This window comes from Rhinolophus sinicus, chromosome 15, assembly GCF_057876585.1.
Source record: "Rhinolophus sinicus isolate RSI-liver-muscle chromosome 15, RSI-T2T, whole genome shotgun sequence".
Classification (NCBI taxonomy): Eukaryota; Metazoa; Chordata; class Mammalia; order Chiroptera; family Rhinolophidae; genus Rhinolophus; species Rhinolophus sinicus.
This window is the reverse complement of record NC_142515.1, coordinates 76,023,802-76,042,919: the sequence shown is the minus strand read 5'-3', so window position 1 is coordinate 76,042,919 and position 19,118 is coordinate 76,023,802. Positions and strand designations below refer to the sequence as shown.

Below are 19,118 nucleotides of genomic sequence, written 5' to 3'. Positions count from 1 at the left end.
CCGGCTCATCATGCTGAATCCTCCCAACAGCCGGTGAAGTGGGGCGTCATCTCCCCATCGCAGCGATCAGGAGAAGATGGCTGGCTTAGGTCACCTGCCAAGGCCTTCGAGCTCATAGGAAGCAGAGCCGGGATGGGACTTCAGAATTCTTCAGCGAGGGGAGGTGTGTGTGCATTGCCGAACCCCTGACCAGTCACTTGACCTCTCGTGCCGGGGAGTCTGGAGCTAGCGTCCATCGATGGTGTGCAGTTTGGGGGTCTGGCTGGAGGGTGGGCACATGCTCCACAGCTGCCCTTGGCCTCTGGGCAGGGCTGGGACGACCCGGAGCACACTGGCCCTCCTGGAGGGGCAGCCCCTCCTTGCCATGGGCCCAGTGTGCCCGATGCAGCCATTTTTCTACAAGTGCAAATTCATGTGTGAAGTTTCCTTATTTACGATAGAAGTCATTCCACTTTTCTTCATTAAAGACGGCTGGACAAGGCACCTGGCTGGCCGGAGATGCTGTGTCACGAGTCCCGGTCAGGCCCCTCTAGTGTGACACCACAGCGAGGCACTTCCCTTCCCCTGGGAGGCGAGTCAGTACAGAAGCAGAACTGCCAAGGGACTCGGTGACTGCAGGCCTGTTAGGGCAGCAAAGGGCTAAGTCTGTCACCTCATGAGTAGGGCAGGCCTAGTGGCCACAAGGCTGGGTTGGGGACAGGAGGAAGGGCTCACTTCCCACCACACTGGCCCTGGTCTGGTGTGCCAAGAGTTAATCTTCGTGCTGCCTGCTGGGAACCTCAATTCCCTCCCTTCCGTAACTAGGACAGCCACCCCACAGGCCCCCGAACAATTGCCAATTCTCCCCAAGTACCCTGTGTTCCTGCTGGGCTGTTTAGTTTTAAAAGAGCAATCTGAAAATCCTCCCAGCTGGCCTTAGAAGCTGCATCATTAAAGACAGGTCTGTGCTGGGGCCTCGGTGCCCTGTCTGTCTGAATTGCTGCAAATAAATACTTCGTGAACTTCCCCCACCGCGGGGGCTTGTAGAGTCGTTTTCCAATGACAGGTTGACAAGACACCGTCACCATGTTGCACATGGAAGCCGGTGAGGCGTGCTGTCTCCTGCACGGAGGCCCATCTTTCCTCTCTGCAAGCTGTGAGAGTCTTGAAACGGGGGTCCGGGCTTTCCATGTTGGATGAGGAAAGCCAGACTCAGCCTGGGGCTGTGGGTGAGACCCGTTTTCAGATGCATACAGCTGCAAGGGAGCAACTACTCTGGCAGGCCTGAGTGGCGTTGTGGAGTACAAGGCCAGGGGTCTCAAGCTGGACACTCACCAAGCTTCCTGACAGAGGCTTGGGAAACACGGAGTGTGCTGGCCAGTCCCCCAGCAGCCCCAGGCTTGGGAACAGCCCCTTATAGTTAGCTGGGCCTAAAACTGGCTCTGTTCTACATAGAGACACAAAATACATCAGTTTGCTAGGGCTGCTGTAACTACTGCAAACTCCCTGTTGTGGAGGCTAGAAGTTCAAGATCAAGGTGTCGGCCAGCATGGTTCCTTCTGAGGCTGAGGGAGAATGTTCCGATCTCTCCTGGCTTCTGGTGACCGCTGGCAATCTCTGGTGTTCCCTGACTTGTAGAAGTGTCACCCCCTCCTTCATCCAACATCTTTCACCCAGCCTCCCTATGTGTGTCTCCTTTTTATGAAGACACAGGCATACTGGATTAGGGTCACCCTAATGACACATTACCTCTGGAAAGGACTTGTCTCCAAAATGGGGTCACATTCTGAGGTCCTGGGGGACAGGACTTCAACATAAATTTGGGGAGACATTCCCCCCCCCCAATAGTACTCTTCAGTTTTCATATATACGGATTTTTCCAGGGATGCCACTTCTGGGTAAATTGAGCAAATTCCTCATCGTTCAGTCCAGAACCTTACTGAGAGTTGTTCACCATTTCTGCGAGCAGAGCTGCTGGGGTCTAAATGCCTCCCCGCTGATTCTGTCCATTCGTGATTGGTGCCATTTGAATAGGTCCTCGGAGTATTTCTTCGTGCTCGGGGCGAAATCGGGGCTCGTGCCCAATACTTACAGGCTGGATTAGACAGTATCAGACATTCTTTTTATTTCTTCCATCTGTCTGTACCTGATAAAACCTCATATTGGTTGGGTTATTCTTTTTTTATAAATTGTGTGTAGTTAGGTTATATTCGCTCTGATTTTTATTTCAGGAGAGGAAAGGGAGGTCGAATAAAATACTTGTTATAAAAGGGGCTGCTGTTGTGTACTTGGGTTGTTTCCATCTTTTGGCTCCTATGAATAATGCTGCCATGAAGATGGGTGTACACATATTTACTTGCTATTTTCCATTCTCCTGGGTAGATACCTAGGAGTGGAATTGCTGGGTCAGACAGTAACTCTATGTTTAACTTTTGAGGAACGGCCAGAGTATTCTCCATGGCAGCTGCCCCATTTTTCATTCCCACCAGCAATGGACAAGTGTTTTAATTTCTCCACATCCTCGCCAACACTTGTTATTTTCTGGTTTTGTTTGTTTTATAATAGCCATCCTACACAGCCATCCTGTGTAGTGGTTTGGATAAACAAATGTGGGGCACCCATGCAGTGGAGTATTATTCAGCCTTAAAAAGGACACTGACACCTGCTACAACATGGATGAACTGTGAGGACATTATACTGAGTGGAATAAGCCAGACACAAAAGGACAAATACTGTGTGATTCCACTCATAGGAGGTCCCCAGAGGAGTCAGATTCATAGAGACAGGAAATAGATGGTGGTGCCAAGGGCTGGGGGAGGGGAGAGGGAGTGAGTGTTTAATGGGGACAGAGTGTCAGTTTGGGGAGATGGAAAGTTCTGGAGATGGATGGTGGGGATGGCTGCACAACAGCGTGACTGTGCTTAACAGGTTAAACCGTATACTTAAAAATGGTTACATTTCATGTGTATTTTGTCATAATGTAAAAATATTTTTAAAGGTAGAGGGTCTGTTAGGTATGAGGAGTGAGAACCACCAGGGTAGACGGGTGGACGCTGGGAGGGCAGGCTCGAGAGCCAGACAGCTTGGAATCAACCTGCCTGTCTGCCTACAGGGAGTTACAGTTCTCTGCTTTGGCTTCCTTAACTGAAAGAAGGGAAGAATAATAATATTTACCATAGAGAGTCTCTGCTCTGATTAAATTAGTTAATACACTTATAAAGCTCAGAATTGCTCCTGGCATACAGTAAGTGCTTAATAAGTGTTGACAGGAGCTGGGAGGCCCTGCAGAAAGAGGGCCTACAGTGCTTGTGCTTTACGGGAGACCTGTAAAACATGAGGCCTGCAGGGAGGAGGAAGAAGAATTATCGCCTCCACAAATACAAAAAAAACTGTAAAATCAGAATTAATACTTTATCAAATGTCTCCACATCTACAAAAATGTGTCAACTTTATCAATTGCTAAATTTTGTATTCATAAAGATTTCATTACACTTCAAAACAGCTCCTAGGTTAAATTTTCTCACTTTGCAGGAATTCCCAAGCCTGTGCGATGATTGCCAGGCTTAAATTGCATGCGTTACTTTTAGTCAAATAATTTCAGATGCAACGTTATAAAAAAGCCTTTTGATATTTTTAAAAAAACAGCCACAGAGTTGTCGGTTGGTGGGGATATGGTGCATTTTAACTGGCTTGTAGGTTGAGGGGTGGGGTCTCCCCTGAGAAGTAAGACCATCCCTATCTTGGTCACTCAGTCCAGGATGGTGAGCCAGGATGAGGCCAGATGTCAAAGCATCAAAAACCAGAAAATAAAGACGGTCAGTTCACCTGGAATGTAGTAGACACAGCATATGCTTATCAAGTCTATGAAGAGGAGAAATAAAAGACATAGTAATCCAGTATTTTCAAGTTTTTGGATTGCTTCATCCCTTGTATGGCCTGTTGGCTCTTTCGAGGTCTGGTACAAAATTCTCCTACCATGTTTCCCCGAAAATAAGACCTAGCCGGACCATCAGCTCTAATGCGTCTTTTGGAGCAAAAATTAATAAGACCTGGTATTATGTTAGATAAGACTCGGTCTTATAGTAAAATAAGACTGGGTCTTACATTCATTTTTGCTCCAAAAGACGCATTACAGCTGATAGTCCGGCTAGGTCTTATTTTCCGGGAAACAGTAGTTTAAAGTGTGATGATGCCTCCAGATCCTTGCGTCTTGTCTTCAGTGAACACCAGGTGGCAGACAATCCCTGCTGAGATTCAGAGGGAGCACTGCAAACACGTTAGGACACATGCAGTAGGAAGGCTGTTGTTACTCAGAAAACACTGAGGACCACATCTAGCAAGAGTTACTGGCAGGGGATGGAGGTGCTTCTTAAAAATGCAGGTTCCCAGGCCCCAGCTCAGACCTGTTGATCTGATTCAGGCCCTACCTTCAGCCACTCCTGGGATGCCGCACTTTTTAAGTGCTGACGGTAGAGAAGAGCTGGGGTGGTGCCCCTGTCTGGGAGGCCTCCATGAGGCTGGAGTGACTTGAGACCGAGATAGGTGGGTGAATTCCAATGCCAGCTCTGCCCTTTGCTACCTGGATGACCTTGAGCTGGTGACCTTGAGCCCCTCTGAGTTTTCTCATTGTAAAATGGGCAGGGTGAGTCTGAGGAGGCAAAAAGATGATGCATTTAAAGTGCTTTACACAATATCTGCATATAGTAGGCACTTAGCAAATGGTTTTAGTTGCTGTTAATTCTTCCACAAGAGCCAAGTCTAGATTGAGACTTTTGCCTCCTTGCCAGAAACCTCTCCCTGGAAAGATTAAGCATGGCCTTCGGATTTGGGGAAAAGGGTCCACTTGGCATCCGTTTCCATCATGGCTATAATCTGTAATGTTGCATTAGCAATTTTTAAAACAAGAGGCGCTGGGTCAGCCTCTTGAATGCTGCACGCTGTGGGGTTAAGTGCTGGGAGCTGCTGATGGCATCTCGTGGCATCTTCCTGTCCTGCCGTCTTACCCACCCTGTGCCAACCAGCTGTGAAGCGGCCGGGGCGCCCCACATACCCAGCCACAGAAACCTCGAGTTGGGCCCCATGGGGAGGCTCATAAAAGGCGCTGAAGCTTCTCCTGTGTAGATGCTGCCGGCCACGGCGGACCAAATATTTACAGACTCGGCTGAAATGAGGCCCAGCAGGATAGATAGATTTCACACGTGGCCCAGAAAACGTCTCTTCACCCCGTCTCTGGGGAAACGGCACAGAGAGGGAAGATGCCCACTTAGCCAAGTGCCTCCCACCCTAGCAAGGCAAGGTCAGAGATCTGGGCTCAAGAGCATGCCTCTGAGCCTTTTCTAGCTTATTCATTTAGCAAAACCTTCTTGGGCATTTCCTGTGTGCCAGGCTCTGTGCCAGGGACACAGCCATGACCATAACTAAGACAGAACTGCTCTCTGGAGCTCAACAGATGGTCTCAAGGAGAGGTAGAGTAAGGCTGGCTTCCTGGAGGAGGTGACTGGAAAGGCATTCTGGGAGAGGGAACAGAATGTGCAGTAGCCCCCCCAGGAAGGAAAAGGTATGGCATCTTAGAGTAACTGAGCAAGTGGGAACAAGGGAAATGTGGGGTCAGTGTGGCCTCTGCGGTCCAGGCTGGTTGGATCAGGCTACCAGCCCACAGGTGATGGGGGGCCATGGTAGGTTTTCCATTGAGAAGATCCCCACCCTCCTATCAGGGTTCAAGCGTGACTCATTCTCTCTCTCTCTCTCTCTCTCTCTCTCTCTCTCTCTCTCTCTCTCTCTGTCTCTCTCTATCTGGGGCCTTCCTTGCTTGGGGGTCCAAATCCTCACTGTCCCCACTGCCACCGCCCCCCATTGCATCTAGTACTTCCCACCTTCAGGCAGTCAACAGCAGCCAGCCCTGGGGAAGGGGTAAGCCAAAGTGGGCTCATGGGCCAGGCTCTGTTTGGAGAAAGGCACAGCAGGGGGACCACATGCTCCTCCAGGCATGAGGTCCTCTCCCCAAAGACTGGAACTCAAGAGGTAGGCGTGGCCCGCAGGCAAAGCTGATGAGGTTGGTCATCACGCCCCACCCAGAATGAGTCATCGTGACAGCCCATGGGGTGGCAGGAAGTGCCAGGCTCATGCCATTGGGACAGGACACAGGAAGCAGCTAATAAGAGGGGTGCACAGGGAGGTCTTTGAGGTGTCCCGCTCAGTTATGGAAGAGACCTTGGGCTCTGGAAGTGGGGGAGAGCGAAGGAGAAAAAAAGAAAGATGGAGAGACACAGAAGAAGAGAGAGCTGCAGAGAAAGAGACGGACATAGAAAGAAAAAGAGGAGACTGAGACACAGAAATAGACCCCCAGGGACCCAGAGGTGTTGAGCTGCTGGGCTGCCATGCCCCCGTCCCCTGTGTCCGCCAGGTGGCGCCCGAGAGCCACGCTCCTGCTGCCCAAGTCCCTTTCTCTAGACGAACGGTTCCCCCATCGGTTCACCACCGGACGCCCTGGGCCCCAGGGAGGAGGGAAAAGGATGCAGGCTGGAGCAAGGGGAGCGACCCTAACCGGGCGACCTCAGGGCAAAGCCCTGGATTGTGTCTGTAGGTCTCGTGTGCATATCTGCGTGTCTTGGGCTGTGTTTACATTGGTCTGGTGGTATGTGTACCTGTTTTGAAGTGGGTGTGTCTGCATTTGTCTCGGGGTGTATGTTCCCTTGTGTCCTTGTGTGTGTCTGGGGAGGAGGGGTGACTGTGTGTGTGTGTCATGTCTCCACGCCCCCAGAAACCTGCCACTACCCTCTTATCTTCCCTGGCAGCTCTGCACTGAGTCACCCAAGGAATTTGAGAACTGACACATTCATCGAGTACTTACTGGTACCCAGAGTCTTTCATGGAACCCCCGGAGAAATGCTCCCTGGAGGGACAAGAACAGGTATTCACAGAGCTGACTGAGCAAGATTTCGTTTCTACTGAACCTAAGCACCTACTGTGTGCCAGGCCCTAGCTAGGGAGCTGCTTTCATGCTGGGGACTCAGTTTCCTCATCTGTAAAATGGATCTGATATTAGCACCTATCTCATAGCTTTGCTGTTAAGTGATTAAATGAGTTTTTATAAAGCTCTTCCAACACTGCCTGGCACATCCTAAGGACTCAGTGTCAGAAATCATCTCATTTAATCCTTATAACTACAAGCACATCCATTAACCCATGGGTCAGTGGCGGATTCTCCACTCACCTCTAAGGATTTAAAGGTTGTCTTAAAGACCTAACAAGGTGGACGCTCAGATGTCTGCACAAAAACTTCCCTTTTCGTCTAGTTCAGTGGTTCTCAAACGTTCAGTGTGCGTAAAAATGAGTAGATGAGGTTGGGCTGGGTGCTGTTCAGGCACTGGGGACTCAGCAGTGAACAAAACAGACAAAACCCCTGCCTTACAGGAGCTTCTGCTCTAGTGGGGAAAACATATTAAATGAAATTGATTTGCCACTCAACAAAGGTGAGTCATTATAATTAGTTATTATCCGTCAAAGACTTTCAATACACATTGCCATTTTACCCTCCAGAAAGATGATACTTATACCAGCAACGGATATGAGTGCCCATTGCCTTGCACCCTCATGAAATTTAATATTATCAGATACCTTTGTTGAATACTACAGTAGGGAGAATCCTGGGGGGTTAAACACTTTTTCATGTTAGTCTTTATTTTACAATTTCCCACCTAATGTCTTGTATGTGTTCAAAGTGGTATCCATGTTCTTTGCATGTATCTCTTCTTATTTTTTTCTAACAACTCTTTATATATGAAGAATGCCACTTTTGAACTTGTTGGTGGAAAATAGCCTTTGTTTCTAATAGAGCTAGACAGGAATAACAATTTACCAAAAGGGACCACCCATGAACTGTCATTTGCCAGATATCCTAGCAATGAATTCCTTATGAAGTTTCCCTGGAGGGGGACAGATAGGCCCAAGTAGAGCTATGAACATAGCTTAGCATAAAGAGCACTCTGACCTAGACAAGGCCTTTCTTAGCTAAAAATCAATGTATCCATCTTCTAAAATAGATTCCACACGGTCAGGGACCTTTCTAACATACAAATTAAATCATGCCACTACCTTACTCTAAACCCTCCCATGGCTCCTCATTGCCCTTAGAAAAAAATCCAAACTCTTCCCCATGCCCTTTTTAAAGCCACCCTCCCCACACCACATTCTCCTTTTGGCACCACTCCAGTCAGAGAAGCCCATGAGCCCTCCTGCCAACTCCTGCCGTGTTCCAGGGTCTCTGCTCCAGCTTCCTGTGTGAGTTCCCTTTCCCAGCCTCAGTTTTCTCTTCTGAGAAATGGAAGAACAACAGTACCAACCTCATAGGGTTGATGACAGGGACCCAATGGGATAACTGTAAAGCATAGAGGAATGTCCATTTGCTTTTTTCCAAAGCCTTTTCAGCCTCTCCCTGGGGGGATCTTGGCAAACAGCTGCCCTGGAACTCACTTTCTTGCTCAAAACAAGGATACAAAAAGTTAGTACCATTACTGGTCCGGGGAGGGCAAACTTAGCCTTTGGGACTTATCATCGGACATGGTAGGGATGGTAGGGAATTCATGTCCCATCTGCGGAGGGCCCACGATTGCCACTTGGACTGAGGGCCCAGTGAGCTCCAACTTCTTATAAGGAAACACTCATTTACCAATTCTTTAAAAAAAAAATCAAATGGAAAAAAAACACACATTGTGTTTGCCTCTGGGCTTGCAGTTTGAGAGGGGAGAAATCTAGATAAGAAACCTTTATGTCACAAGAAATTAAGCACCTGTGCTTCCAGAATTTGGCCAAGTTCAGTGGATAGGTCACCCGTAGGGGCAAGTTGGCACAGTACCCACCCTCCCTTCCTATCTGCCTGCAGTATTGGGAGGATGCAGGCACTCAGAAGACCCCTATACTCTGGCCCATTTTATAATTACCCATTCTTCTCACTTCCCATTGATAGTCTGAACTCCCTCGGAACCTTCTCCAGCATTCCTCTGCCCCCTAAAACAGCCAGAAGCGATTCCCACTTGGAACCTGACCCTCCTACCTGCGGGCGCTCTGATTATGAATCTTCTGAGGGTTTAGAACGCCAGGCCTTCCAAGATGCTGGGAGTCCACAATTTTGGTGAACCATGGTTCTGAGCCTCCAGGTTCCAGAACTCAGATTCTCCAGCTTGTCCCCATCCGCCTGGCTCTTCCATAATTGCCCATGACAGATAATAGTGTCTCCAGGCGAAAACCATGATTCCTCTAATCCAGCGGCCCAGACAGAGGGCCTGCTGCCCACAGCCACCTGGCTTTTCCTAACGGCTTAATGAGAAAGTCACAATTAATTGGAACTGGCACCCAACACTCACAGGGCTCAGCGTGGCCGGCTTGGCCTCCATATGTTAAAGCCGAGTGTCCCTGGGCCTTGCTCTGATCTGTTCTAGCCACCAACAGGTGTGACACACAAGGCCGGGAGCTTAGCCTGACAAGGGAAATGGCTGAGGCCGTGGTGACCCAGTACTGCAGGTAGAGCCAGCTTGCCCACCTTCCTTGGAGAGAATGCACACTCCCATTCCACCACGTCCCCTCTGTGGGCCTCAGTTTCCCTCCTTTGTTCAATGACCTAGCCTCATGCTTTGCTGTGGATGACATGTAAATACTCAGCACAGGCGTGGTGCAAAAATCTGTCCTTGGACACAGAGGTAGATTCCCAGAGGGACATAGCTGGCTTGTCATTGCAATAGCTATTATCGAAGAGATTACACCATTTCATACTGTGAACCCCAATGCATGAGATGGCTCTTTTCCCTAAACCCCAGCCACACGGTGAATTGTAAATTTTTTTCATCCTCAGCAACCTCATATATTTAATTTACAAAGGTATTTCATGGTGGTTTTATTTTATGTCTAGTTTACTATGAGTAAGAATGAGCTTCCTCGCATATGCTTAGAAGACACTTGTATTTCCTTGCCTCTTTTTCTACTGGCCTGTTGGTCCTTATTGATTTCTGGAAGCTTTCTTACAAATTAAGAAAACAGCCTTTTGTCTATCATGTCTTAGAAAAGTTTCCCTGACTTTGTCTATTGACCTTCTAGTATTTGTGTGTGTGTGTGTGTGTGTGTGTGTGTGTGTGTGTGTACAATAATTTTATATTTGTAGTCAGTTACTAATCTTTTAATTAAAGGCTTCAGGGTTTAATGTCATGCTTCAACAAACTAGGATTATTATTATTACTAACTCTCATGTTTTCTTCTAGTAGTTTTATAGTTTCTTTCTCTTTTTAATTTTTTCTAGGAGGGGAGATCCATCTGGAATTTGCTATTAGCCACCTTTAAAATCTCCATCTGAAATCTGATGATTATATAAGATGCATAGTCAGTGGACAATAGCATGAATGCTGAAGCCAAGTGACTCGGGTTTGAATCCTGCCATTTTCACTGTGTATTCTCAGGGAAGTCACCTATCCTTCCTCTGCTTCAGTTTACTCATCTGTAAAATGCGAGATAATATCATGTGAGAAGGGAAGCATTCTGTTTTTTAAATCAAGTACCTAGAAGACCATCTGTCACTTAGCAGTTGATTTTCCTACCTCTTCTTTTGTTTTTATTTGCTTTTCTTTGAGGAGTGAAATTGCACTTCTTTCTAAATATTCTCTCAGCATAGCCAATTAGTGAGTGACTGCTTCAGAAGCATTTCTAAGCGTTCTACCCTCAGTCATCTAATCCTCAGAACAACCTCACTGGGTGGATGGGAACACCGAAGCCCAGGCAGGATAAGCTCTTTCTGAGGAACTTCCAGGGTCAAGGTTGGGATTAGAGCCCATACTCTGTCCACTATCCTGTTCTGGTCTCAGCCTCTCACCTTCCCTCCCTCCCAGCCACTGCTGGAGGAGGAATTCCCAGTGGACTCCATCTTAACTGGCTTCTAAGTACAGACTTCGAGTCATAGGTCAAGCTAGAATTCTGGATACCAAGAACTGGTCAGTCCGGTCCTGGCAGGTATGGAGTGGCAGGTAGCAATCAAGAAAGGCTTTCAGGAAGAGGGTACTTGTATAAGTGTGACTGGAGAGGCTGGAGGGCCTGAGAAAAGGGTTGCAAGGGTGGGGAAGGACAGCACAGAATTGGGGGTGGGAGATCCCCTGCGCACAAGCCTCCCGTGGCTGCCACTGACCACAAGCCTTGACTCCTGCTTTTCCTCACTAGACAAACACTAAAGAATGTAGTTGGTAGAATGTAGTTGGGCAAGTGCCTCACTGGCAGGAGTGTTGAGATCCTATTCATCAGCCGAAGCTCTAGCTCCAATGCCCACCCATCTGGGAAGCCATCCCCACCTACTGGCCTTTCCCAGTCTGTGGTCTCTCCTACTACTCTGACCTCACAAGCCCTGACTGCACTGGGCTGAGAGAGTCTGTGCCCCCCACCCTCAACTGGGAGACCCTTGAGGGCAGGTCCCTAGGTTGTGATTTCTCTGGTGCCTGGCATTGCCCAGCCCTGACACAGAGTAGGTACTTTTGAATGTGTCTTGAAGGAAATAAGGGAATAAATGAGTGAGTGATGAATGTAAACCTCAGTTGCTTACCCTCTCTGCCTACAACCCTCCAGGGCTCCTACTTCCTTAGGGTAAAAGCCCAAGTCCTCCCTGGGCCCACAAGGTCCTGCACGACTTGCTTCTGTCCTCTCCCTGCCCTCACCTCTTTCTTCTCTCCCCCTCGCTCACTGTGCTCCAGCCACCACAGCCTCCTCGCTGTTGCTCTAATGAACTAGGCATGGTCCTGCCGCAGGGCCTTTGCACTGGCCGTTCCTGCCTCAGCCTGCCGTCCTCCTCATCCATGACCCTTTGCATGGCTGGCTCACTCTCTTCTCCTTCAGAAATGAATTCAAATGCCACCTCCTCAGAGAGACCTCTCTTGACCTTGATCTCTAAGAGAGCCACCAATCTCTTCTATTCCTCCTTTGCCTCTCCCTAGCACTTCCCAGATCGGATGCGTTGAGTATTTACATACTATTTATCTTTATGATGTGTCTCCTTGTTGTGCGTTTTGTTCGCAGGTAGACCCGGCACTTCCAGTAGGCACTTATAAATCTGTGCATAAACTGAGGGCCGTCAGCCGGTGGGGGCGACGGGCCCTTGGTCCGCCCTCCCTGCGTGCCCCGCCCTCGCGGGGCCTCCCTCCTGCCCACCGGGCGTGCCCAGGCGGGCGGGCCGCGGCGGGGGCGGGCGGCTGGGCCGGTCCGGCGGGTGCGCAGGGCGCGCGGAGCCCGGGCCGGGTGGGGAGCGTCCGGCGGGCGCCATGGAGGGGCTGCGGCGGGGCCTGTCGCGCTGGAAGCGTTACCACATCAAGGTGCACCTGGCGGACGAGGCGCTGCTACTGCCGCTCACTGTGCGGCCGCGCGACACGCTCAGCGACCTGCGCGCCCAGCTGGTGGGCCAGGGCGTGAGCTCTTGGAAGCGCACCTTCTACTACAACGCGCGGCGGCTGGACGACCACCAGACGGTGCGCGATGTGCGCCTGCAGGACGGCTCCGTGCTGCTGCTCGTCAGCGACCCCAGGTGGCGGGGGTCAGGGACAGGGACAGGGTCCCGGGAGGGTGGGCTGACGGGGCGCAGGAGGACCTGGCTGGGGTCCTGGGTGGAGAGTGGGTCAGGGCTGGGAGGGGATGTCAGGGAACAGGAACGCCTACTGGGGTGGGGTGGGGGTGAGTCAGGGCTTGGGGGAGACAGCGGGATACCAGAAGGCCTGGCTGGGGTCTCAGATGGACAGTGGGTCATATCCCCTGTTGAGGAGGGGGATGCAAGAGGGCCTGGGTGGGATCTGGGTGGGTGGGAGGGGGGTGGGGGCGGGAGCGTGTACTAGGGGTCCTTCCCTGTTCCCTGGAATGCCTTCCAGGGCCTGAGCTCTGCTCTCGTGTGAACCTGCTGGGAGAGAAGGATGGAGGAAGGCAGGCACTGAGAGAGGCCTGGAGGGCGGCTGGATACCCCCTGCCTGCTTCCTTCTTTTCTCCAGCTCTGTCTGCCTCTCTCTGGTCTCCCCTGTCTTTCTCATGATCTCTTTGTCTGCTGTTTCTCTCTCTCCGAGGTGCTGTCCTGCTTATTTCACTTCCTATCATTCTTTCTGTCTCTATGGCTTTGTCCATTTCTGTCTCTACGTTTTCTCTCTGTGTTTCTCTATGTCTCTCTGTCTTTTTCTCTCTCTGTTTCTCTGTTTCTATGTTTCTCTCTGTCTCTCTGAGTCTCTCATCCTTCTCTCTTTATCCATCTCCCCATCACCCCTGCCCATCCCATATTCCCATCTTGACACTTGCTGCCTACACTCTGACCTGGCCATCTGGGGTCCCCAAAGAGATCCCCTGGCCAAGATGCAGAGAAGGGCTTCTGGACCGTGGGAACAGCACTTGCCAAGGCCTGGGCAGCTCAGGGAGATGGTGGAGGCTGGTGCTTGCCAAAATGGACAGCGAGATGGGGGAGACAGGCAGGGACTGGTCCCAGAGCCCCAGGTGCCACCTTGGAGATGTTGGGCAGGGGACACACTGGAAACATGTGTAGCCCTGAAGTTTGTGGGGGTCGCACTCACCAGGATTCTAGAGGCTTGGTCTGCCAAGCCTGGGGTGACATTTGGAGAGCAGGACCCTCAGATACTGGTCCTGGAGACTCAAAGTGTGTGTGTAGGTAGAGAGACTACCTCCCCAGGCTCTCAGGAGGAAGGATCTCAGGGGGTAAGGGGAGACGGTGGGGTGGTGACCCATGGGGGTTTGAGGCTTGGGGCTGGGAGAGGGTGTTCCCGGCAGTGCACCTTCTCTTACAAGGTCTGGCAGCTGGAAAACCCACAAATGCCCACATACCATAATCATCGTTCAATATGCTGTAAGCATGTATTAAGTGCCTACTGTGTGCCAGGTCATGTGCTGGGCACTGGAACCCAATGGTAACTCAGAACAGGCCTGCCCTCATGGAGCCTACAGTCACTTCAGTCAGTTCAGACAGAGACAAGAAACCAAATAAATATATGATTAATGTTAGGTTGTAATAAGTGCTGTGTTCTTCTAACTCTCTAGGCATGGTCCTGCCTCAGGACCTTTGCACTGGCTGTTCCCTCAGCCTGGAAAGTTTTCCACCTCCCTCCCTCCCTCCCTCCCTCCCTCCCTCAGCTCCTTCAGGCCTTGTTTTCAGATGCCACTTCAGTGCCATCTTCCTTGACCACCTTATTTAAAATTGTATCCCACCAACACCTCACACCCCCTTCACCCCTCCCTGCTTTATCTTTCTCCCCATCACTTAGTATTAGCAGCTTACTTCTCTTTATTTTTCTAACTTTTTTAACCCTAGCTCCCCTACCAGACTGTAAACTTTATGAGGGCATTGTTGTCCATCCTATTCACTGCTGTGTTCCGAGTTCAGTGCCTGGCACATAGTAGGTGCTCAGTAAATATTTGTGGAATGCATTGTGTCTGGGAGTGAGGAAGGGACTGCTCAGAACATTTTCCTGGAGCCTTAGCGGTGCCTGGAAGCGGGGCAGAGGGTCTTGAGGCTGGAAGTGAGTCCTGGGAGATGTGGGAAGATGCTTTGGCTGGACGCTGAGCAGTTAGGGGAGGCCTTGTGTGCTGAGTCGGGGCCTGCAACCTGTGTCTTTCTGTCCCCCTTTTTCAGGTAGTGGAACCATGACCAAGGAGACCAAAGATACTGGCTGAAAGAGCAGGCTGTGGTGAGGGGCACCTTCAGAAGGTAAGTCATTTCAGGGACCTTACAGATTGTGGAGACAACAGATGATGAAAATGATGCCCAGAGAGAAGGGACTCATCTCTGTTGACTGTCACCCCCCACCACTCTCCTGTGCTTTTCACCCCTTGGGCAAGGACCCTGCCCTTGCCTTTTCATTTACCTTTAGAGTAAAACACATGTTACCCCTAACTAACATGAATGATGTTTGCCTCAACTTGCTGTGTGACATTGGGAAAATCTCTCTGCCTCCCTGGGTTCTGTTACCCACTCCTTACAATGAAAGATTGGATTTTATTTGTTTTCTTTGCCTGCAATTCCTGTGACTGCCACTAGGTGGCTTTAAACAAGCAAGCTCCCTTCTGGAATGGCTGGCTACCTGTGGCTAAGGGCCATCCTTGTCCCTCCTGGAGAGCACCAGGGCAATCGGGAAGGAGGAGATGGCTTCAGGTGTCGCTGTCCAAGTTGGGAAGGGATGTTAGGGAAAAGGGAAGAAGGAAACCTGACCAGAGAGTTGGTGTTTTGCCCTCCTAAGGACCTGGATTGAAATTGTCTTATCCACCCCCTCCTGCTATTCCAGGTTCTGGGCTCTCGGGGTAAACAGCGAAACACTGGCCTGACCAGCTGACACCCACGGCCTTGGACACTCCTGATGGAGCCTCACTCTCTGACACTGACTTAGGACATTGCTGCCACAGCCCAGCCAGCCAGGCTGTGCTGTGTGACCTTGAGGCCATGGCTTTCTCCATGGGGCCTCCAGTGCCCCATCTGCAGCAGGAACCACTGTGCCACGTTGGGAAGCTCCCATGGGCAGCCAGGGGATATTGCCTGAAGAGAAGCACAGAGAGGAGAGTAGAGGAGCTCAGGGCAGCACCCCTCCTGCCTTGTACATTCTCTCGGCCACACCTTTCACCAAGCTGTGCCCCCTGTCTAAGGCACCTTTCACACTCTTCTCTGCAGTTCCAACCCACCTGGGATTCCAGCCTCCTCCAGGAAGTCTTCTTGGATGCCCTCCTGCCCAGCCAGTGAACACTTTATCCTCTTTTGGGTTGCTACAACCCCGCTCCCCTCACTGTGAATGGCCTTGGCTGAGGTGCAGCCAGTCACTCAGGAAATCTTAAATGACTAAATGTGGAGACTGAGGGATTCCAGCCCTCTCCCAGTTCTCCAGCGTCACCCTGTACTCCACCTTTATTCCCAAATATCTCCCCACGTTGCACTCACCCCCTTGGAGATATCCTCCTTCCCCTTAAATCTCACTGCCTCGCCCCCTGCATGGGGTCTTCCAGATGGGTCTGAAGGGCTCTGGTTGAATAGGTGGGGATCTGGGGGCCCCTGTGCCGAGTAGAGCACTGAGGCATGGGAGGTAATCTTGGGTGCCTTCCAGGCAGAGTGTGATGGGAATTCTGAGTACAAGACACCCTCCCCCTCCCCCTCATTGAACGCTGGGCCTCAGTTGGATCTCTGACCTGCAGCCACGTGGTGTCAGGTCCTTTGCGTAGACCCTGGGGTTTTTGGGGGGTGCCACAGGGCCTGCACATGCCCTGGAGGGTCCTGTTCATGCTCCAGTTGCTGGCGTGGCACAGGGCAGAGGCGTGGAAGCCTGGGAAGATTAAGAGTCGTGTTGGCTGCAGGGCCCAGAGCAGGGGCAGGTATATAAAAAATGGGGGAGAGTGCTCTCAAACCACATGTTTGCCCGTCGTAGGGATGGCTCCAGGACCACTCCTCCCCTCGGAGCTCTGCTCACCTCCCCTCAGAGCCTCCAGCACTGGCACCTCTCCTCTTCAGGCCAAGAGGAGAGGGAGGGGTAGGGGGAGACAGATAGCCAGGGATGGGGGGGAGAAGAGACAGAGAGAGGGACCCCCAACTTCATTTGAGGGCTCCCCACATCCCTCCTGCAGACAGCTGGAGGTGTGGTAGGGTGCCCAGGGTTTCGCCTGTCCCTTCATCCACCCTTGGTGCCCAGCCCAAGGCCAGGTACCCAGAAACCCCAGTGCCTGCTCCTTGAGGCTCCTCCTAAGGCAGGACCTCCAACTCCCTCTTCCACCATGAATAAACTTAGGCTGAGGTGGTGCCAGGCATTCTGGGGGCACACACTGGGGGAGACAGCCCAGACCCCTGCTCTTGCCTGGTTTGGGCCTCTGGGGCACATGCACACACCTGATCTATGCACGCCAGGACCCCTCTTGCACAGCCCTCTGCGCCCACTCTGGAACCCCCTGCCAGGGCCCAGCAGGAAAGTGGGGATTTTAATAATCACCCCAGCTCCATTCCTCGGCCCCTACTATGTGCCAGGGTCTGTGCCACGTCCTTGAGAGGCCTCGACTTACTGTAGATTGCCAACTGCACCACTTAGCTGTGGTGGCAGCCATAATTACAGCCCATTTTACAGATGGGGCATCCAAGGTCACTGCCTCCAGGCCTGCTGCTCCAGCAGCCTCTGAACTGAGGGGTCCCCAGCCCATGCAGGGGGTCCCTGATGGAGGAAGGGGTAGAGTTTCCTGCTTCTTGACTGGGGATGGAGGTGGGGAAAGTATTTTCAGGGCGTTTTGACGGTTAACAAACAGCATGCAAATTGCATGCAAATTGCATGCAAATTGTCACCCATTTCTTAAGCCTCGACAGCTCTGGCATGTTCTAAAATAATAATGTTGGACCTGTCCCTTGGTGTTGCCTGGAGGCAGGGTTCAAAGCCATTCCTGTCCTCCCTCCTCTGTTTCTTTCCCTGTCCTTCCCTTTTCCCCTTTCCTCCCCTCCCTTTTTTCTTCTTTCCTTTCCTTCTTCCCCTTCCTCTTCTTCCTTCCCTCCCTTCCTTCCCTTTTTTCCTGTTTTCTCTTCCTTTACATCATTTGTTGAAGGCCTCCCAGTCCTGAGATGAACACAAATAGCAAAAGTGGCTTTCAGCACCCCCATTTCCCAGATGGGGAAACCAAGGCACAAGCCTGCCCTGAAGTGCCAGAGCCACATTGTGGAAAGTATCCCTGGCCAAGTGTCTTCATGGGCCAAAGTGGACGGTATCTGTGACCCAAGGAAGAAAGATAACAGCAGCTGGAGCAGACCAGACTGGGCTTGGTGGGGCCGAGGGGAACTGTCCTGGGGTTTCTTGGTCTTGAATAGCAGGCTGCTGACCTTGGATCTGAGGAAATCTCATATTGCCTCACCCTACTCCTCTATTCCTTCTTTCTCCAGCTACTCCATCAGCATGTTCCTTGAATTCTGGCCACAGCCCTTCTGTTCAATGTGCATGCCCTACCCTCTGTTTGGCAAGTTCCTATTCATCCTTCAAAACCCTGGCTCCAATACCCTTTCTTCAGGCAGCCATTTCTGATCTTCTAAGAAGAACTTCCCTCTGGGATTCTGTTGCCCTAGATCTTTCTCTTTGTGGTCCGCCCCTGACCACTTGGCACCCAGTGTTACTGTCCACTGTAACTCGATTCCGGCACTTGCCTGCTTATTACACACTTCCAGGCCTTTGCATATGCTATTCTTTACCCAGAATGCTCTTTCTAGTCTTTTTCACCTGGCACACCCCTACATTTTCAAGGCCCACCACTAATGCCTCACCTCCATGTGGGCCCCACAGCTCTCCCAGACCACCTCTGGGTTCTGTAGCCTCCATTCCTCCTCCTGGCCCACACTTGACCCATGGAACTAGGAGGTCTGTGTATCCTCTCAGTCTGAGGAGCCACCTCTGGGGCCCGGGGACCACCCGGGTTGGGACTAGGTACAGAGGGGCCATCTTTGAGAGTGTATTGAATAAAACTTAAGTGTTTGAAAACAAAATTGAGTTCAAACTCCGTAACTATTTCCTTTGCCTTTCCCTCTCACTTACCTCCAGGCCTTTGCACAAGCTGTTCCCTCTGCTAGGAATGCCTTTTCCCTTCACTCCTGTTTTGGGGACCCCAAGCTAGCCACCTCCCTTGTCTGGGCTGTGAAACTGGGGGAAGCCTGCCCCTTACCCGCCTGCCCCTTACCCCCACCCCAAGGCCTCTCAGTCTCCTGGCTCCACCCCAGGAGCAAGTCTGGGCTGCAAGGAGTTTCGGGTGAGACTTGGCAGCCACCGTCTCTCTCTGGGGCCCGCGGCGTCTCGGGGAGGGGCCACCTCCCGCCTTGACTGCCCACCCTGTTTGCGCTCCCAGAAGGTCAAGGGGAATTTTTCTGGGTGGCAAGTAAATCCAGGCAGTTCCCAGAGGAGGCATCTGTGGCTGTGCCAAAAATTGTAGGTGCCCAGACTTCTGGCTTCAGTCCTGCTCTGTTTCTGCCTCTGTCTCTGTCTCTGTCTCTGTCTCTGTCTCTGTCTCTGTCTCTCTGTCTCTCTGTCTCTCTGTCTCTCTCTCTCTTTCTCTCTCTCTCTCTCTCTCTCCCTCTCTGCCCCTATGACTCCAGGCCAGGTTCTGGCATCTCTATCTCTGTCCGTTTGTTCAGTGGGCAT

At 51.3% G+C, this 19,118-nt stretch overlaps 1 protein-coding gene across 1 annotated transcript; it reads left to right on the top strand.

The window, feature by feature from the left end:
- The first annotated feature begins 28 nt into the window (after nt 1-28).
- On the top strand, nt 29-18,473 carry TINCR (TINCR ubiquitin domain containing). The gene is made up of 5 exons (XM_074337659.2): nt 29-163; nt 6,774-6,889; nt 10,268-12,523; nt 14,618-14,692; nt 15,267-18,473. Exons 3-4 carry the CDS (start codon nt 12,264-12,266, stop codon nt 14,619-14,621), a joined length of 264 nt encoding a protein of 87 aa, XP_074193760.1. The 5' UTR covers nt 29-163; nt 6,774-6,889; nt 10,268-12,263; the 3' UTR covers nt 14,622-14,692; nt 15,267-18,473.
- The last annotated feature ends 645 nt before the right edge of the window (nt 18,474-19,118 follow it).

What these genes read in the sequence shown, in the direction of transcription:
- TINCR (XM_074337659.2), top strand. Translation starts at nt 12,264, where the DNA reads ATGGAGGGGCTGCGGCGGGGCCTGTCGCGCTGGAAGCGTTACCACATC.